This window comes from Podarcis tiliguerta, assembly GCF_965153285.1.
Source record: "Podarcis tiliguerta genome assembly, chromosome: 13".
Classification (NCBI taxonomy): domain Eukaryota; kingdom Metazoa; phylum Chordata; class Lepidosauria; order Squamata; family Lacertidae; genus Podarcis; species Podarcis tiliguerta.
Genome location: NC_139546.1, coordinates 7876739 through 7890171, shown reverse-complemented (window position 1 = coordinate 7890171; position 13433 = coordinate 7876739). Strand labels below are relative to the sequence as shown.

At 47.1% G+C, this 13433-nt stretch overlaps 1 protein-coding gene across 4 annotated transcripts in view; it reads left to right on the top strand.

The window, feature by feature from the left end:
• LOC310661550 (transmembrane protease serine 11A-like) overlaps nucleotides 1–13433 on the top strand; it is a 74514-nt gene that overhangs the window by 33834 nt on the left and 27247 nt on the right. For 3 of the 4 annotated variants that reach the window (XM_083407879.1, XM_083407880.1, XM_083407877.1), the window contains 5 exons: nucleotides 3719–3870; nucleotides 6522–6643; nucleotides 8333–8451; nucleotides 9316–9383; nucleotides 12995–13158. In XM_083407879.1, coding sequence (XP_083264005.1) covers nucleotides 6523–6643; nucleotides 8333–8451; nucleotides 9316–9383; nucleotides 12995–13158 — 472 coding nt within the window. In that variant the 5' untranslated portion in view covers nucleotides 3719–3870; nucleotide 6522. The remainder of the gene's footprint in view (nucleotides 1–3718; nucleotides 3871–6521; nucleotides 6644–8332; nucleotides 8452–9315; nucleotides 9384–12994; nucleotides 13159–13433) is intronic. The other variant, XM_083407878.1, reaches the window with a different exon arrangement.

The window sequence follows — 13433 nt, the reverse complement described above, 5'->3', positions numbered from 1 at the left end:
TTACCTTCCCGCTAGTAAGCGGTCCCTATTTATCTACTTGCACCCAGGGGTGCTTTCGAACTGCTAGGTTGGCAGGCGCTGGGACCGAACGACGGGAGCGCACCCCGCCACGGGGATTCGAACTGCTGACCTTTCGATCGGCAAGCCCTAGGTGCTGAGGCTTTTACCCACAGCACCACCCGTGTCCCACTTACTTCACTTTTGAGGTAGCAAAGGGGTTTAATTCCCCTTATAAGCTGCTGTGGTACCTTGGAGTCGAGTTTCCTAGGAAAGTATTGGATCCTTTTGAACAGGGGTCAGCAAACTTTTTCAGCAGGGGGCTGCTCCACTGTCCCTCAGACCTTGTGGGGGGGCGGACTATATTTTTTTTGGAGGGGGAATGAATGAATTCCTATGCCCCACAAATAATCCAGAGATGCATTTTAAATAAAAGCACACATTCTACTCATGTAAAAGCATGCTGATTCCCACACCGTCCTTGGGCCAGATTTAGAAGGCAATTGGGCTGGATCTGGCCACCGGGCCTTAGTCTGCCTACCCATGTTTTTGAAAAAGCTAGCCACTTTCCCTCCCTTCAGAGTGTGTTACTAATGTTGTCTCAAAAGGCTACGGCTCTCAAAGGAATTATTTAGGAGGTGGCAGTTATTTTTATCAGGTGGCGGCTTAAGGTTGAGATCTGATGCGTACCTTCTGTAAAAGTAGCCCCCCCCCCCATGGCTGAATAAACATGCTTGGAATTGTGCTGTGCATCTGGCAAGAAACAGGTTCTCGAATGGGGTCAGAGTAGTGCTTAGAGCAGCTGAGGACAGTACAAATGTGTTTGGAGGGAATGCTGGCTGCTCATACCTTGTGGCAGTCTTTTCCAAGACTTACAAATAATTGAGGTGCACATCTTTTCTGAGGTTGTGTGCACGCTCCTGTTTACTCTCTATTGAGTGTGCTCCCACTGCTAGTTTGGCAAGCCACGTGCACACAGCGTTAAGTCACATATCTATACTGTATACAGTATAGGCCGGATTTAGAAGCACAGCTGTCAACTTACAGATTTGAAAATAAGGGACCAGCAGCCTCGAAAATAAGGGATCAGCAGCCAAAATAAGAGATTTTACGAACACAGGTATGTTTAACTTCTGAGCCCTTCCAAGCCAAAGGCAGAAAGCCCAGCCGGCAGCCAAACGAAACCTCAAGCGGTGGTTCCCACAGCGCAGCAACCCAGCAAAGGGGATGCAGCAAGGAAAACCAGCGTCACCTCTCTGCTGGGAAGCGCTGAGCAAAGGCGAGTCCCCAGGCAACGCAGCCGATTTGATCGGCACAAGGCATGCAAGCTCCACCCCCCAGTCGTTCTTAGACTCCTTATTGGGTGAGCAACGCAGCCAAGCAACACAGTTGGAGCCTCCCTCCTCCCTGGCTGGCAGGGAGGGAGGGGGAGGAGCTGCTTCCTTTGAAACCTGGGAAATTTAAGGGACATCATCAATAAGGGACAGCAGCGGGACACGGTGCTGGGATAAGGGAGTTTCCCACCAAATAAGGGACAGTTGACAGCTATGTTTAGAAGGCGATTGGGCCGGATCTGGCCCCCGGGCCTTGGTTTGGCTACCCATGACCTTGATCATCTGGAGAAAATCTGCTCGCGGCATCGCACCCCACAGACGATGATAGGTCAGTGACCCTAAAATGGGCATTTCCCTCTTGTTGCCCCTGCTTTGTGCAGTGCCCTTTCCTCTGCCATGCGTGAAGGAGCAAACATCAGTTGCTTCAGATGTTTTGTGAAGCCTTATCTTTTTGCCCAGGCGCTTTCTGACTCATCGCATGGCACCCGGCTGCATGTTTATGAGCGCCCTGAATTTGTTTTGCTTGTTTTGATATGCTTTGATATTGTTTTATTGGTTTTAAGGTGTATTTTTTGTTAAGTTGTGGGTGAACATATCAGACGACACAGAGATTCTTCAAACAGCTCTTGTTTATTCACAGGCCAGAACTGAACTGAAGGGCTCAGTCAGCCTGCTTATATAGAGCTCCAGTACAACGTAACTGTAACAATTTTCTAGAACTATCCAATCACTGAACGTCACTTTCGATTCCTTATTTGCATAACTATCTACAGTATCCCCCTGCTGGCCCAGGGTGAGAACTTCAGTACATAACATTTTTGTTTTAATGAATATCAGTTTTTTTTAAAAAAAATTGTACTTAGCGTACGCTTGAAGAAAGTGTCACTCCATCTTAGGAGCTGAGCTGGAAGAATAATCAGATGTGAGCTCCTGTGTGACTTACCATGCAAGGTGGTAGAATTTGGTCCTTGCCAGCTCTAGGTGCCAGAACGATGGCTATGTCAAGGAGGTTGTGAACAAGTTCAGGCTATGGAACATTTGCAGATTGCACATAAACAAAGGAGAATAGGCTGTATCCAGGTTGTATTGTCCACACTTCCACTTGTTCTGCGCCTAAAAAGCATGGGTCTTAGCTGTGTTGCCTTTGCCTGCTGCTAGGGTTGCCAACCACCCTGTATAATACAGGATTGTCCCTTTTTTCAGTGCAAAGAATGCTATGCCCTATATTGATTCAATACAGAACACAGTTTGTCCTGTATTTCCCCTAATTCCATGTTGCTGTTGCTTTCTCCCTCTCCCTCTCTCTTTCTCTTTCTCTCTCCCCTCGCTTCTTTCCTTTTTTTCTCCTCGCTCCCTCTCCTCATCCTGCCCCCAAGGAGGAGCAAACCAGGGCAATCAGGCTCCAGGAGGAAGTTAATCAGCCTATTAGGCTGGTAGGATCCTAGAATGCAACAACTGATTGGCCTGCAGGAAAAGACCAATCAGACTCCAGGAGGGAAGCAGAATCAGCCAATCAGACGGGACTCATTTTGTAGATAATGTATATAAAAGCCTGAGGTTTTGGGGGGGGGGCAATTCAATCACTGTTTTACAAGCGGCAATAAAGAGCATGAAATCACTACAGGACTCTGAGAATATTTCATAGTTCATCTCCCAAATATTGGGAGAGAATATTTATATATATATTTTATTATTGTTTTCCCCCTCTGATCTTTTTAGCTGTTCTTATTTTATCAGTAAGCCTCCATGAGTCCGTTGCAATAGTAATTTCAGGGGTCTACTTATGAGTATGACATAACATTGGCTACAATCCAGTACTTTAGGTAAAGATGGCAGCTTGTTCACCTTCATGCAGGTACAAAACTTTACCTGGCTGGTTGCTCTCCCCAGACCAGCAAGGAAGTGAATTAAGATGGTTCCGTAAGTGGAAGACTGTCAGGAGGAACCAAGGTTTCATGGGTGGAGGAACATAAAGCCATGGAAAATAATATCTGCCGAGGGATACTCTGGGAAGAGGCTACCTGGCTGTTTTCCTAGTCGAAGCTGAGAGCCCAGCTTCCTTGATGTTCTTTACCTAACTTCAGATTCATATGCCAAATACAATGAAATGACCTAACCACTGAAATTGCTGACAGCATATTCTTGGAGTTAGCCTTGCTTGGGTTCTCTTCTGCCCATCCAGTATTAGTAGGGCAGCTAAAAATTAGGCGATGCGTCACAAAGAGGAGGTGAAAAGAGGACACGGATTTGCATTAATTGTATATGTGCTAATTAAATTAGATGTAAATTAAAACAACAACGCTTACAGTCATTTAAATAGAAGTAAAAGGCATCCCATAATAGTGGAGTAGACTGTGACCAGATGACCTGCTTTGTTTGTTGTCCAGGTGCCAACTCATGATGCAAAATTTCAAGGCCCCTTCTGCTCTCCCGTCTTCAAGCTCTTTATCTTTAAACCAGACTTAGACTGGAAAGTGCTTCAAACAGAGGACTACTTCACATAGAGAACTGTCCCCTGATAGCCCTTCAAGAGTAGAAGGTAAAGTAATATGTCCATAGCCCTAGTTTTACTCAATTTTCTGGTTGATGCTTGCATTCTGGACCAAGAGCCATTTCCAATCACTTTTCTTAGACACTTCCACTCTCAAGGTACATTATAGTCATCCAATCTGGGTGTTGCTACAGTATGGATGATCGTGGCCAAACTAGGACATCAGCTGAACTGCACACCACACCAGTAGAAATATCCCCCAGAGTCATCTGAAAACCATTTGGATCCATCAGTCTAAGGGTTGACTACTGAAATTGGTCCCTTATGCCCTGCAGAATTTTGAGGATGCTTATGAGAGCCAGTGTGGTGTAGTGGTTAAGAGCGATAGACTCGCAATCTGGGGAACCGGGTTCGCGTCTCCGCTCCTCCACATGCACCTGCTGGGTGAACTTGGGCTAGTCACACTTCTTTGAAGTCTCTCAGCCCCACTCACCTCACAGAGTGTTTGTTGTGGGGGAGGAAGGGAAAGGAGATTGTTAGCCGCTTTGAGACTCCTTCGGGTAGTGATAAAGCGGGATATCAAATCCAAACTCTTCTTCTCTTCTTATGAGGCTACACATCACCAAATGATGATCTGCCCATGCCAATGAAACATATCTATGTTCCCGAGTCAAAATCTCAGATCACCTCCCTCCTGTCCAGTACAAAGCACCAAATCAAGAATGTGACCTGCCAAATGTGTAAGATCAGATGAGATGATCTGAGACAGACCCATGGTTGCAATGGAGGCCATGAAATCCTGACAGAGGGAGCCTTATAGATGTTGAAGTTCCCTCAAATCAACCAGTCTAGGTTCCTCCAAAAGCACCCTCCAACCATCTCTGTCAGCTCAGACACAGAAACTGTTCGCAGTGAAACAGATGGCATCCTAAGAGAATGTCTATCCTGTCTCAAGAGCTCAGCACCGGCTACAGAGAGGTTTCGGGGCAGAAATCTGGTGAAGGAGATGGGATTGTGGTAGACTGTGACAACTCTTCTGTCAACCCATAGAGCCTTGGCTAACACTGTACCACAATACTTGTTGGGAACAACTGAGTGAGACAAACCTCTCACTCATGCCAGGTCACTATGTTCATCCAGAATTCTTGGCATCACATGGTTTACCAGCATTGACTGATTTGACGTTAATTCACTAGTACTACTAAGATGGATAACTAATAGGGCAAGGAGGGAGCCCCAAGCTCAGAGAAGGACCAGAGGGGTTCACAGCCTACAGCTGCCTGATCTCCTTTCTCATATATTGGTCCATTCATGGTTCATTTCCAACCACCAACACACTACCAAGCACAGGACTAGCCTTCTCACTCACTTGAATCCAAGACAACCCCACCCCACATACCGTATTTTTCACTCTTAAGACGCACCCGACCATAAGACGCACCAAGTTTTAGAGGAGAACAAGAAAAAAATCCCCCTCTGCGCAGCGCCTCTCCAGCGAAGCGAAGTCAGAACAGCAAGAGGGATCGCTGCGCAGCGAAAGCAGCGATCCCTCTTGCTGTTCTGGCTTCTGGGATAGCCATGCCAAGCCTCTTCAGGGCAGGGGGAGCGTTCCTCCCATTGCCCTGAAGAGGCTTCGTGCGGCTATCCCTGAAGCCAGGAGAGCGAGAGGGATCGCTGCGCACCAATCCCTCTCGCTCTCCTGGCTTCAGCGATAGCTTTGCAGCCTGCATTCGCTCCATAAGACGTGCACACATTTCCCCTTACTTTTTAGGAGGGGAGAAGTGCGTCTTATAGAGCGAAAAACACGGTGATTCGCATTTGCATTTCTATACTGATCCTTGGTTTCCTAGTAGAGATTTGAATCTTTTTCTTTTAATGTAAGAATGCTTAACAATTGAACTCACAGTAGACGTCGTACTAATTATACTATCTGGTGGGGGAGATATGATGGAGGGGGTGGAATACATGGAAGTAACCTCTCAGAATGGGTGCATGTTACATTTTTTTTTAAGGCACCCCAAAAAATTCACACAAAGGCAAAAGAGCGAGAAAACAAATGGGGCATTCCTAGTAACTAGAGACAGCTGAGTCCTGTTTGCTCAGACAATTCACAGTCATGTATGGGAGAGAGCCAGACTGCCTCTGCTGGTCCTATACCATGGCTTAGCTGCTGGCCTTCCACCTCCTGACAGCTGGGGGAGGACATGTCTATAGAGGGGGGGGCTACTCTGCAAACATAAGGGCCCTACCCTGAACACATAGGTTCTGAATAGGAAATGCAGAGCAGCCCCCTTTCATGTACATGCTCCCGTCCCCCAATCCATGGACAGCGAGGGGACGAGATGTATATCTGGGACCAGCAACGTGTGGTGAGAACCTGCTATCCCCCTCATGCGATCATGACTTGCATAAGGGATAATGGCCAAACAGGGCTTTGAAGCTCATAGGATCTAAGTGAAAGTGATAGCCATTTCACTTACGTTTTCATGGACAGATAATTCATTGCATGTATTAATGTACTTACTGAATTCTAAGATAATGGTTTAGAAGAAAACAGAGCACACTTTCATAGTGGACATTTAAAATGTGATTGAAAACTCATGCTATTAATCTCTGGTTATTTCCTCATGGGGGGGGTACCAATCTCCCCATTCTGTGTTTTCACCTATAATTCTTCCATTTTCGCCCACTTCTCTCAGAATGGCTAGGACAGAAACAAGAACGAGATACCTGGAGCCGTGGATGATTGCGCTGATTGTCCTAGCAGCCTTTGCAGTCGTAGCCCTTGTTGTCGGCCTGCTGGTTTATTTTCTGGTATACGGTGAGTGCATCAGTCTTTACCAATCCATCTGGCCTGAACTTTTCAAATGTTAAAAGGGTCTCAACCAGGCTTTGTGATCAAGACAACCTCTAGCCCAGGGCATGCACCCTGGAACATGTGCTTTGAGGTTCTGCAGGGTGCCGTTGTCTCCCCAGTGCTGTTTTACATCTATATGAAGCCATTGGGAGTGGTCATGAGAAGTTCTGGAGCACAGTGTCTCCATATGCCAGTGGTGGCGAACCTTTTAGAGACCTAGTGCCCAAACTGCAAACCAAAACCCACTTATTTATCCCAAAGTGCCCAGAGTTGTTGTTGAGATTTTTGTTGAGGTTATTGGAGGGGGGCTCCCCAAAGTTGTTGAGCTTTTCAGGAGGAGCGGCTGACCAAAATTTTGGAGCTTTGGGGGGGGTTGCAAAAGTTGCTTTGCTTTTGGGGGGGTGACGCCCCAAAGCTGCTGCGCTTTTTGGGGGGGAGAGAGAACAATGACAAATAATACCTAACTAATGTGCAGCTGGAACTAATGCCTCACAAATAACCCAGAGATGCATTTTAAATAAAAGGACACATCCTACTCATGTAAAAACACCAGGCAGGCCCCACAAATAACCCAGAGATGCATTTGAAATAAAAGGACACATTCTACTCATGTAAAAACACCAGGCAGACCCCACAAATAACCCAGAGATGCATTTTAAATAAAAGGACACATTCTACTCATGTAAAAACGCCAGCAGGCCCCACAAATAACCCAGAGATGCATTTTAAATAAAAGCACACATTCTACTCATGTAAAAACATGCTGATTCCTGGAGTGTCCACGGGCTGGATTTAGAAGGCGATTGGGTCGGATCCGGCCCCTGGGCCTTAGTTTTCCTACCCATGCTTTAGTGTCATCAGCTCAGTATTATGAAACATTCTGCCAGTGGAGATTCAAGTAGACCCCTTCTGTGCCAACTTTAAATGCCTGATGAAAACTTTTTCATTCCACCAGGTCTATGCAGGCAATTCCCACCACAGTTAGCTGATTTCTGATTTTAACTTTTTGTCTATGTTTTTACTGTGTGGTTGTATGGGTTATTACTGTAAACTGCTGTGATACGTTTTATGAATATAGCGGTGCCTCGCAAGACGAAATTAATTCGTTCTGCGGGTTTTTTCGTCTTGTGAATTTTTCGTCTTGCGAAGCACGGTTTCCCATAGGAAATACATTGACGGTTTCCCATAGGAATGCATTGACGGTTTTAAGAAAAAGGCGCAAGACGTTTTCGTCTTGCGAAGCAAGCCCATAGGGAAATTTGTCTTGCAAAGCAACTCAAAAAACAAACTCTTTCGTCTTGCGAGTTTTTCGTCTTGCGAGGCATTCGTCTTGCGAGGTACCACTGTAGCAGTAAACAAATATTTCTATGGACAAATAAATATGCTTTATATTTATGGTGTATGGATGCAGCCTGTGGTACCGTGCATATTCCTGGGCAAATGAAAGGCAGGGAGCAGCCTGCTACTCTCCCTTCTCTGCAGAGAGAGTTATGAAAGCGCTCTGTTTCCGAGTTAAAAACACAGAGCGCCTCTGTCAGGGACTGCTCACCTCTGCGCCACGATCTTGTAGATAGCCTGAGCCACATTGGGGCGAAGTAAAGAGAAGATGAACATCGTTTAACGTCTTCCTTTCCTCCTCTTCCTTTGTTGTAGATCAGAAGTTGTTCTTTTACAATGCTTCCTTTAGAATCACTAATGAGCCGTACCAACCAAGCTTGGAAAAACAGACCTCAAAAGAATTTAGAGACCTGAGCTCTACCATTGAGACTATTGTAAGTGAAAATGGCTTTCTTTCTTTCTCCTTCCCTCGTTCTAAACACCACTTTTTGTGCAAAAAGAAAAATAACTGATGAAAGCTGGGGTGACATGAGGAATAAACCAGATTGCTTGTGCTGATCGCCGAAGAATTGATGCTTTTGAACTATGGTGCTGGAGGAGACTCTTGAGAGTCCCATGGACTGCAAGAAGATCAAACCTATCCATTCTGAAGGAAATCAGCCCTGAATGCTCACTGGAAGGACAGATCCAGAAGCTGAGGCTCCAAGACTTTGGCCACCTCAGGAGAAGAGAAGACTCACTGGAAAAGACCCTGATGTTGGGAAAGATGGAGGGCACAAGGAGAAGGGGACGACAGAGGACGAGATGGTGGGACAGTGTTTTCGAAGCTACCAGCATGTGTTTGACTAAACTGTGGGAGGCAGTGGAAGACAGGAGTGCCTGGCGTGCTCTGGTCCATGGGGTCACGAAGAGTCAGACACAACTAGACAACAACAACAAAGCCTGGGCACAGCAATCTAGAATCTGATGCAGAGTTATCAAGGGCTATTCTTGCAAGACTGGCCATAATTTTAGCGGGATCATGAAGTATTCTTTTTCTCTCAGCTGTTTTATTTACCAGCCATGTGTTTACTATCCTTAAAAAACCCCGCAAACCCTAAACCTTCTTCATAAATTGCGAAGTACAGAATGACAAACACCACATGATGATAAAAAACAATAGCTAAGTTTACAGAGATCGCAAGTTATTTCGATTAATTCTGTGGCGCAGAGATTTTCAAATGTGTGTGAAATTTTTCTGAGGCATTCTGGTATGTGCTTGCCTAACAACCTTTTCCTTCCTTTCTTCCTTTCAACAGATTAATGAGGCATTTGAAGGTACGCCGTTGAAGAAAAGGAAGATCAAATCGCAAGTCGTAAATCTACGGTATGTAAAGCAAATGTTTTATGGCCAAAAGTGAAGTTTGGAATACAGTGGTACCTCGGGTTACATACGCTTCAGGTTACAGACTCCGCTAACCCAGAAATAGTACCTCGGGTTAAGAACTTTGCTTCAGGATGAGAACAGAAATCGTGCTCCGGCAGCTCAGCGGCAGCAGGAGGCCCCATTAGCTAAAGTGGTGCTTCAGGTTAAGAACAGTTTCAGGTTAAGAACGGACCTCCGGAATGAATTAAGTACTTAACCCTAGGTACCACTGTAAATTTAACTGTAAATCAGCTTGCACAAGATGTCTTTGGACACTGAATTGGCCTTACCTTCTAGTAGCAATGGAGAACCTTTTTTCTTTCGGCTCGAGGTCTGAATTCACTCTTGGGGGCTTCACTTGCATGCCAGGAGTGGACATGGCCATCCCAATCACTGCTCAGATTGATCTGATGACCAGGCGGGTGGCATGGCGAGCTGCCTACAGAGTCTGCCTGGCGGACGCAAGCCCCACACTGCTGTTTTGGGCAGCACAGGGCCCCAACCCACTGCGTCACTCACAGGGGAGACACGTAGCCGGGCACACTGTAGGCCAGGCCCCGCGGTAAGTGCCACCCCCCGCGGTGTGCCACTTTGTCAACCCCTCAAGGATGACACCCGAGGTGGACCACACCCCTCCCTTCCTACGTGTCACAGTCCGGTTCATGGTCGGTTGAAGTCCCAGCTGGGGACATTGGGACCGGGGGCAAGATGGCGGGGTGGGAGCAGGAACCGGAGTCCAGATGCCAGGAGTCAGGAAGCCAAGAGTCCAAGGTCAGAGCGCCGGGAGTCAAGAAGCCAAGGGTCCGAGGGTTAGGAAGCAAGGAGTCACGAAGTCAAAGGTCTGAGGATCAAGAAGCGAGGAGTCACGAAGTCAAGGGTCCGAGGAGCAAGGAGTCAAACACAGCAAGGCAGGGGAACGTGTTGCTGTGGCAAAGAGCCGAAGGTAAATGCTGATCTTATATCCTTTCCTTGCTCTTGCCATCAGGTGCTGTGAGTTACCAAGCGGCCTCACCTGTGCGGCTGCGCCTTGCCTCTGCAGAACAAACTTAGGAAGGCCCCAGCCCTGCAAAGTCCTACTGGCCACAGTGCCTGGCTCCTGCACACACGGCTGACACTATGCCCCTGGGGAGGAGGCCATTTCCACTTCCATCAGGGAACTGTGTATAGGTTCTCAGCATATTGACACATCCCTTTTGTTTATTACTCATTCCATTTTAATTATGTACACATCATGACTCAGTTTGAGTCTGCTGTTCAAATGATGATGAGATATGATACTGCGTTCCACTTTTACGCTGTTATTTACCAAAAAAATCAGAGAAGCTTACGGGTAGTTCCTACACAGTACCCCATGGTAGCAACTTACAGGGCCAGACCTGCTTGCTTTCGCCAGCATTAAATTTATTCCTTTCATCCCACACTTCTTCCAAAGAGTTCATTATGGTCTGTGCAGTGGGGCAAATGGGTCTTGTGCTTTTCTCTCACACACCTCAGACTGGTTGTTGGTTACGGGCTCATTAACTTGATTGCTCTCCAGCGAAATTGGATGCCTGATTTTTTTTTTAATGGCTTTGCCTTGGGCTTTGCCAACAGCGTATTTAAATACAAATACCACCCTCTTCTCAGTTATAAATCCAGTTGCCGGATTTTAAAAGTAGGTGGGATGATTTAAAAACCATTAATCATTCCGTAGCTCCATAACTTTTTAGATGTTTAGAAAGATAACCATGCCTGAGTCGCTGTGCTGAGAACAGATGACTTGCAAGAATTGGGAATAAATTCCCATCTTCTTCTTGCTTGCGTGTGTGTACAGTGCACCTGAGGGAATGAAAATGGCAATATCCAAGGTGAGAAATGGTGGAGTCTAGAGGCAGACGCCACAAACAGTTCCGCCAGGGCTCCACAGAGCCAGGCGTTTACATCTGCATCATGTAATCTATGACTAATAGGATGGATGAGGTGGCTGTCTCTCAGGTTCAAGGTGTAACTAAGGACAGCAAGTGGGAGAGACACAGATATGATCTGAGGAATACATCATGCAGAAGCCCTGTTAAAATGAATGGAAGCTTGCAAGGACACAGTTTTGGGGTGGTAGACTGATTGAAAATCCCACCCCCCTCAGAACAGGTTGCTGTCCTAGTCACAAGGGAGGCCCATTCTAGTCCTTTTTAGGGAGCTAAAATTGTTTGGTGGGGCTTACACCCAATGGTTGAATTGCCCTCCTTTCTCCCCACCCCTTTTCAACTTTTTCAAAGCTCCTCTCAGAATGCAGCTCATTTTGGCAACCAGGGAAAGAGGCTTTGCTCCCAGAGGAGCTAAAAACAGGTGCTGCACCTTCCAAAAGTAAGACTTTTCAGAGAGTCCCACCATCAAGTTTTGGAGGGCACCCCAAAACGTCTTGTTTGAGCAGAGGTGTAGTGGGAGGGGGCATGGGGTGGTTGCCCTGGGCACAAAATTGTTAAAGGTAAAGGTAAAGCGACCCCTGACCATTAGGTCCAGTCGTGGCCGACTCTGGGGTTGCGGCGCTCATCTCGCTTTATTCACTGAGGGAGCCGGCGTACAGCTTCCGGGTCATGTGGCCAGCAGGACTAAGCCGCTTCTGGCGAACCAGAGCAGCGCATGGAAACTCTGTTTACCTTCCTGCTGGAGTGGTACCTATTTATCTTCTTGCACTTTCATGTGCTTTCGAACTGCTAGGTTGGCAGGAGCAGGGACTGAGCAATGGGAGCTCACCCCGTTGCGGGGATTCGAACCGCCGACCTTCTGATCGGCAAGTCCTTGGCTCTGTGGTTTAACCCACAGCAGGGGGTGCAAAATTTCAAAACCCAGTTCTCCCTGCATGCTTCCGTTGCTGGTCTCCGTTGAAAACGGCTTCTCCATGTGAACCAGGAAGTGGTCTCTCCAGATAATGGAACGCCTCTTCTTTTCTTATCTCTGTGGCTGTGATCTGCTGGGTGACAGGGATGCTGTTAGGCAGTCAAATGTGTTAGGCAGTTGAATCCGTTTCTCTCCCACTACCCTCTACACAGCCCCGGACTCTGGCAACCCATGCTATACCACTGTACTTGAGAGCTATTGCTCAGCAATATTTCTTACACAGCCCCCGTTCATTCTTGAGTTATGCAAGAGGGTAGAACATCTGGGCAGTGGAGGTTAGTCCATTAGGGCCAAGTGGGCACTCCCCCAGCCAGCTTAGCTTGCCCTCAGCCAGCCTCTACCTCCTTATTACAACCAGGCTGATGGAGGTGGTAGGCACTGCCGATACAGCCTCCTCCTCCTCCTCACTCCCTACATGTTGCCTTTGTAGAATCCAGGAAGGAGAAGGTTGAGACCAAAACTCAAATTACTGGCTCTGGGCTTCACCTGCCTTCTGCCTTATCAGTCCGAATGGGTGACAGCCTCCATTGCATCCCGGCAAACATATCAATTAGTAGGAGGTGGAGTTGCTCTTTCATTTTCTTCCACCTCAGTTGCCCAGATGTCTTGGGCCAGCCTCGCCTGTGCAGGAAGTTCTAGTAGAAGATACCCCGGCTTGTGGGATCAGCCGTCTGAGGCTTTGTTTTTCTTTGCAGTGAAGACTACAATGGCGTGCTTGCAGACGTGGTGCTGGTGTTTAGGTTCATTGCCTCGGATAGGAAAGAGGCCCTCTGGATGAGTGTGAACGATCTTTTGCTGAGGAGGCTGAGGTTGCCAACATGGCCCTTGAGGATTGACCTTTCATCTTACAAGCTCAGAGGCAAGTGTCAGACATTATTACCTTCTACAATCTTGACTGGATTCCTCCCACCATGTTTTCCTTTCTCTACTTTGGGCCCTGAAGCATATGATGTTGCCTCATAAATTTATTACTTGCTCCCCTTGCTTGCTTCTCGTGGACTAACCTCCCCCATTGATTTTTGCTATGGAGCCATCTGCTAAGCTCTGCCCCGACCACAATTTCCAGCCTGCCAAGTTTACCCCTGTCTTCCAGCTCATGCGTTGAATTTCATCTGCTCTCCCAGCTGGCTGTGC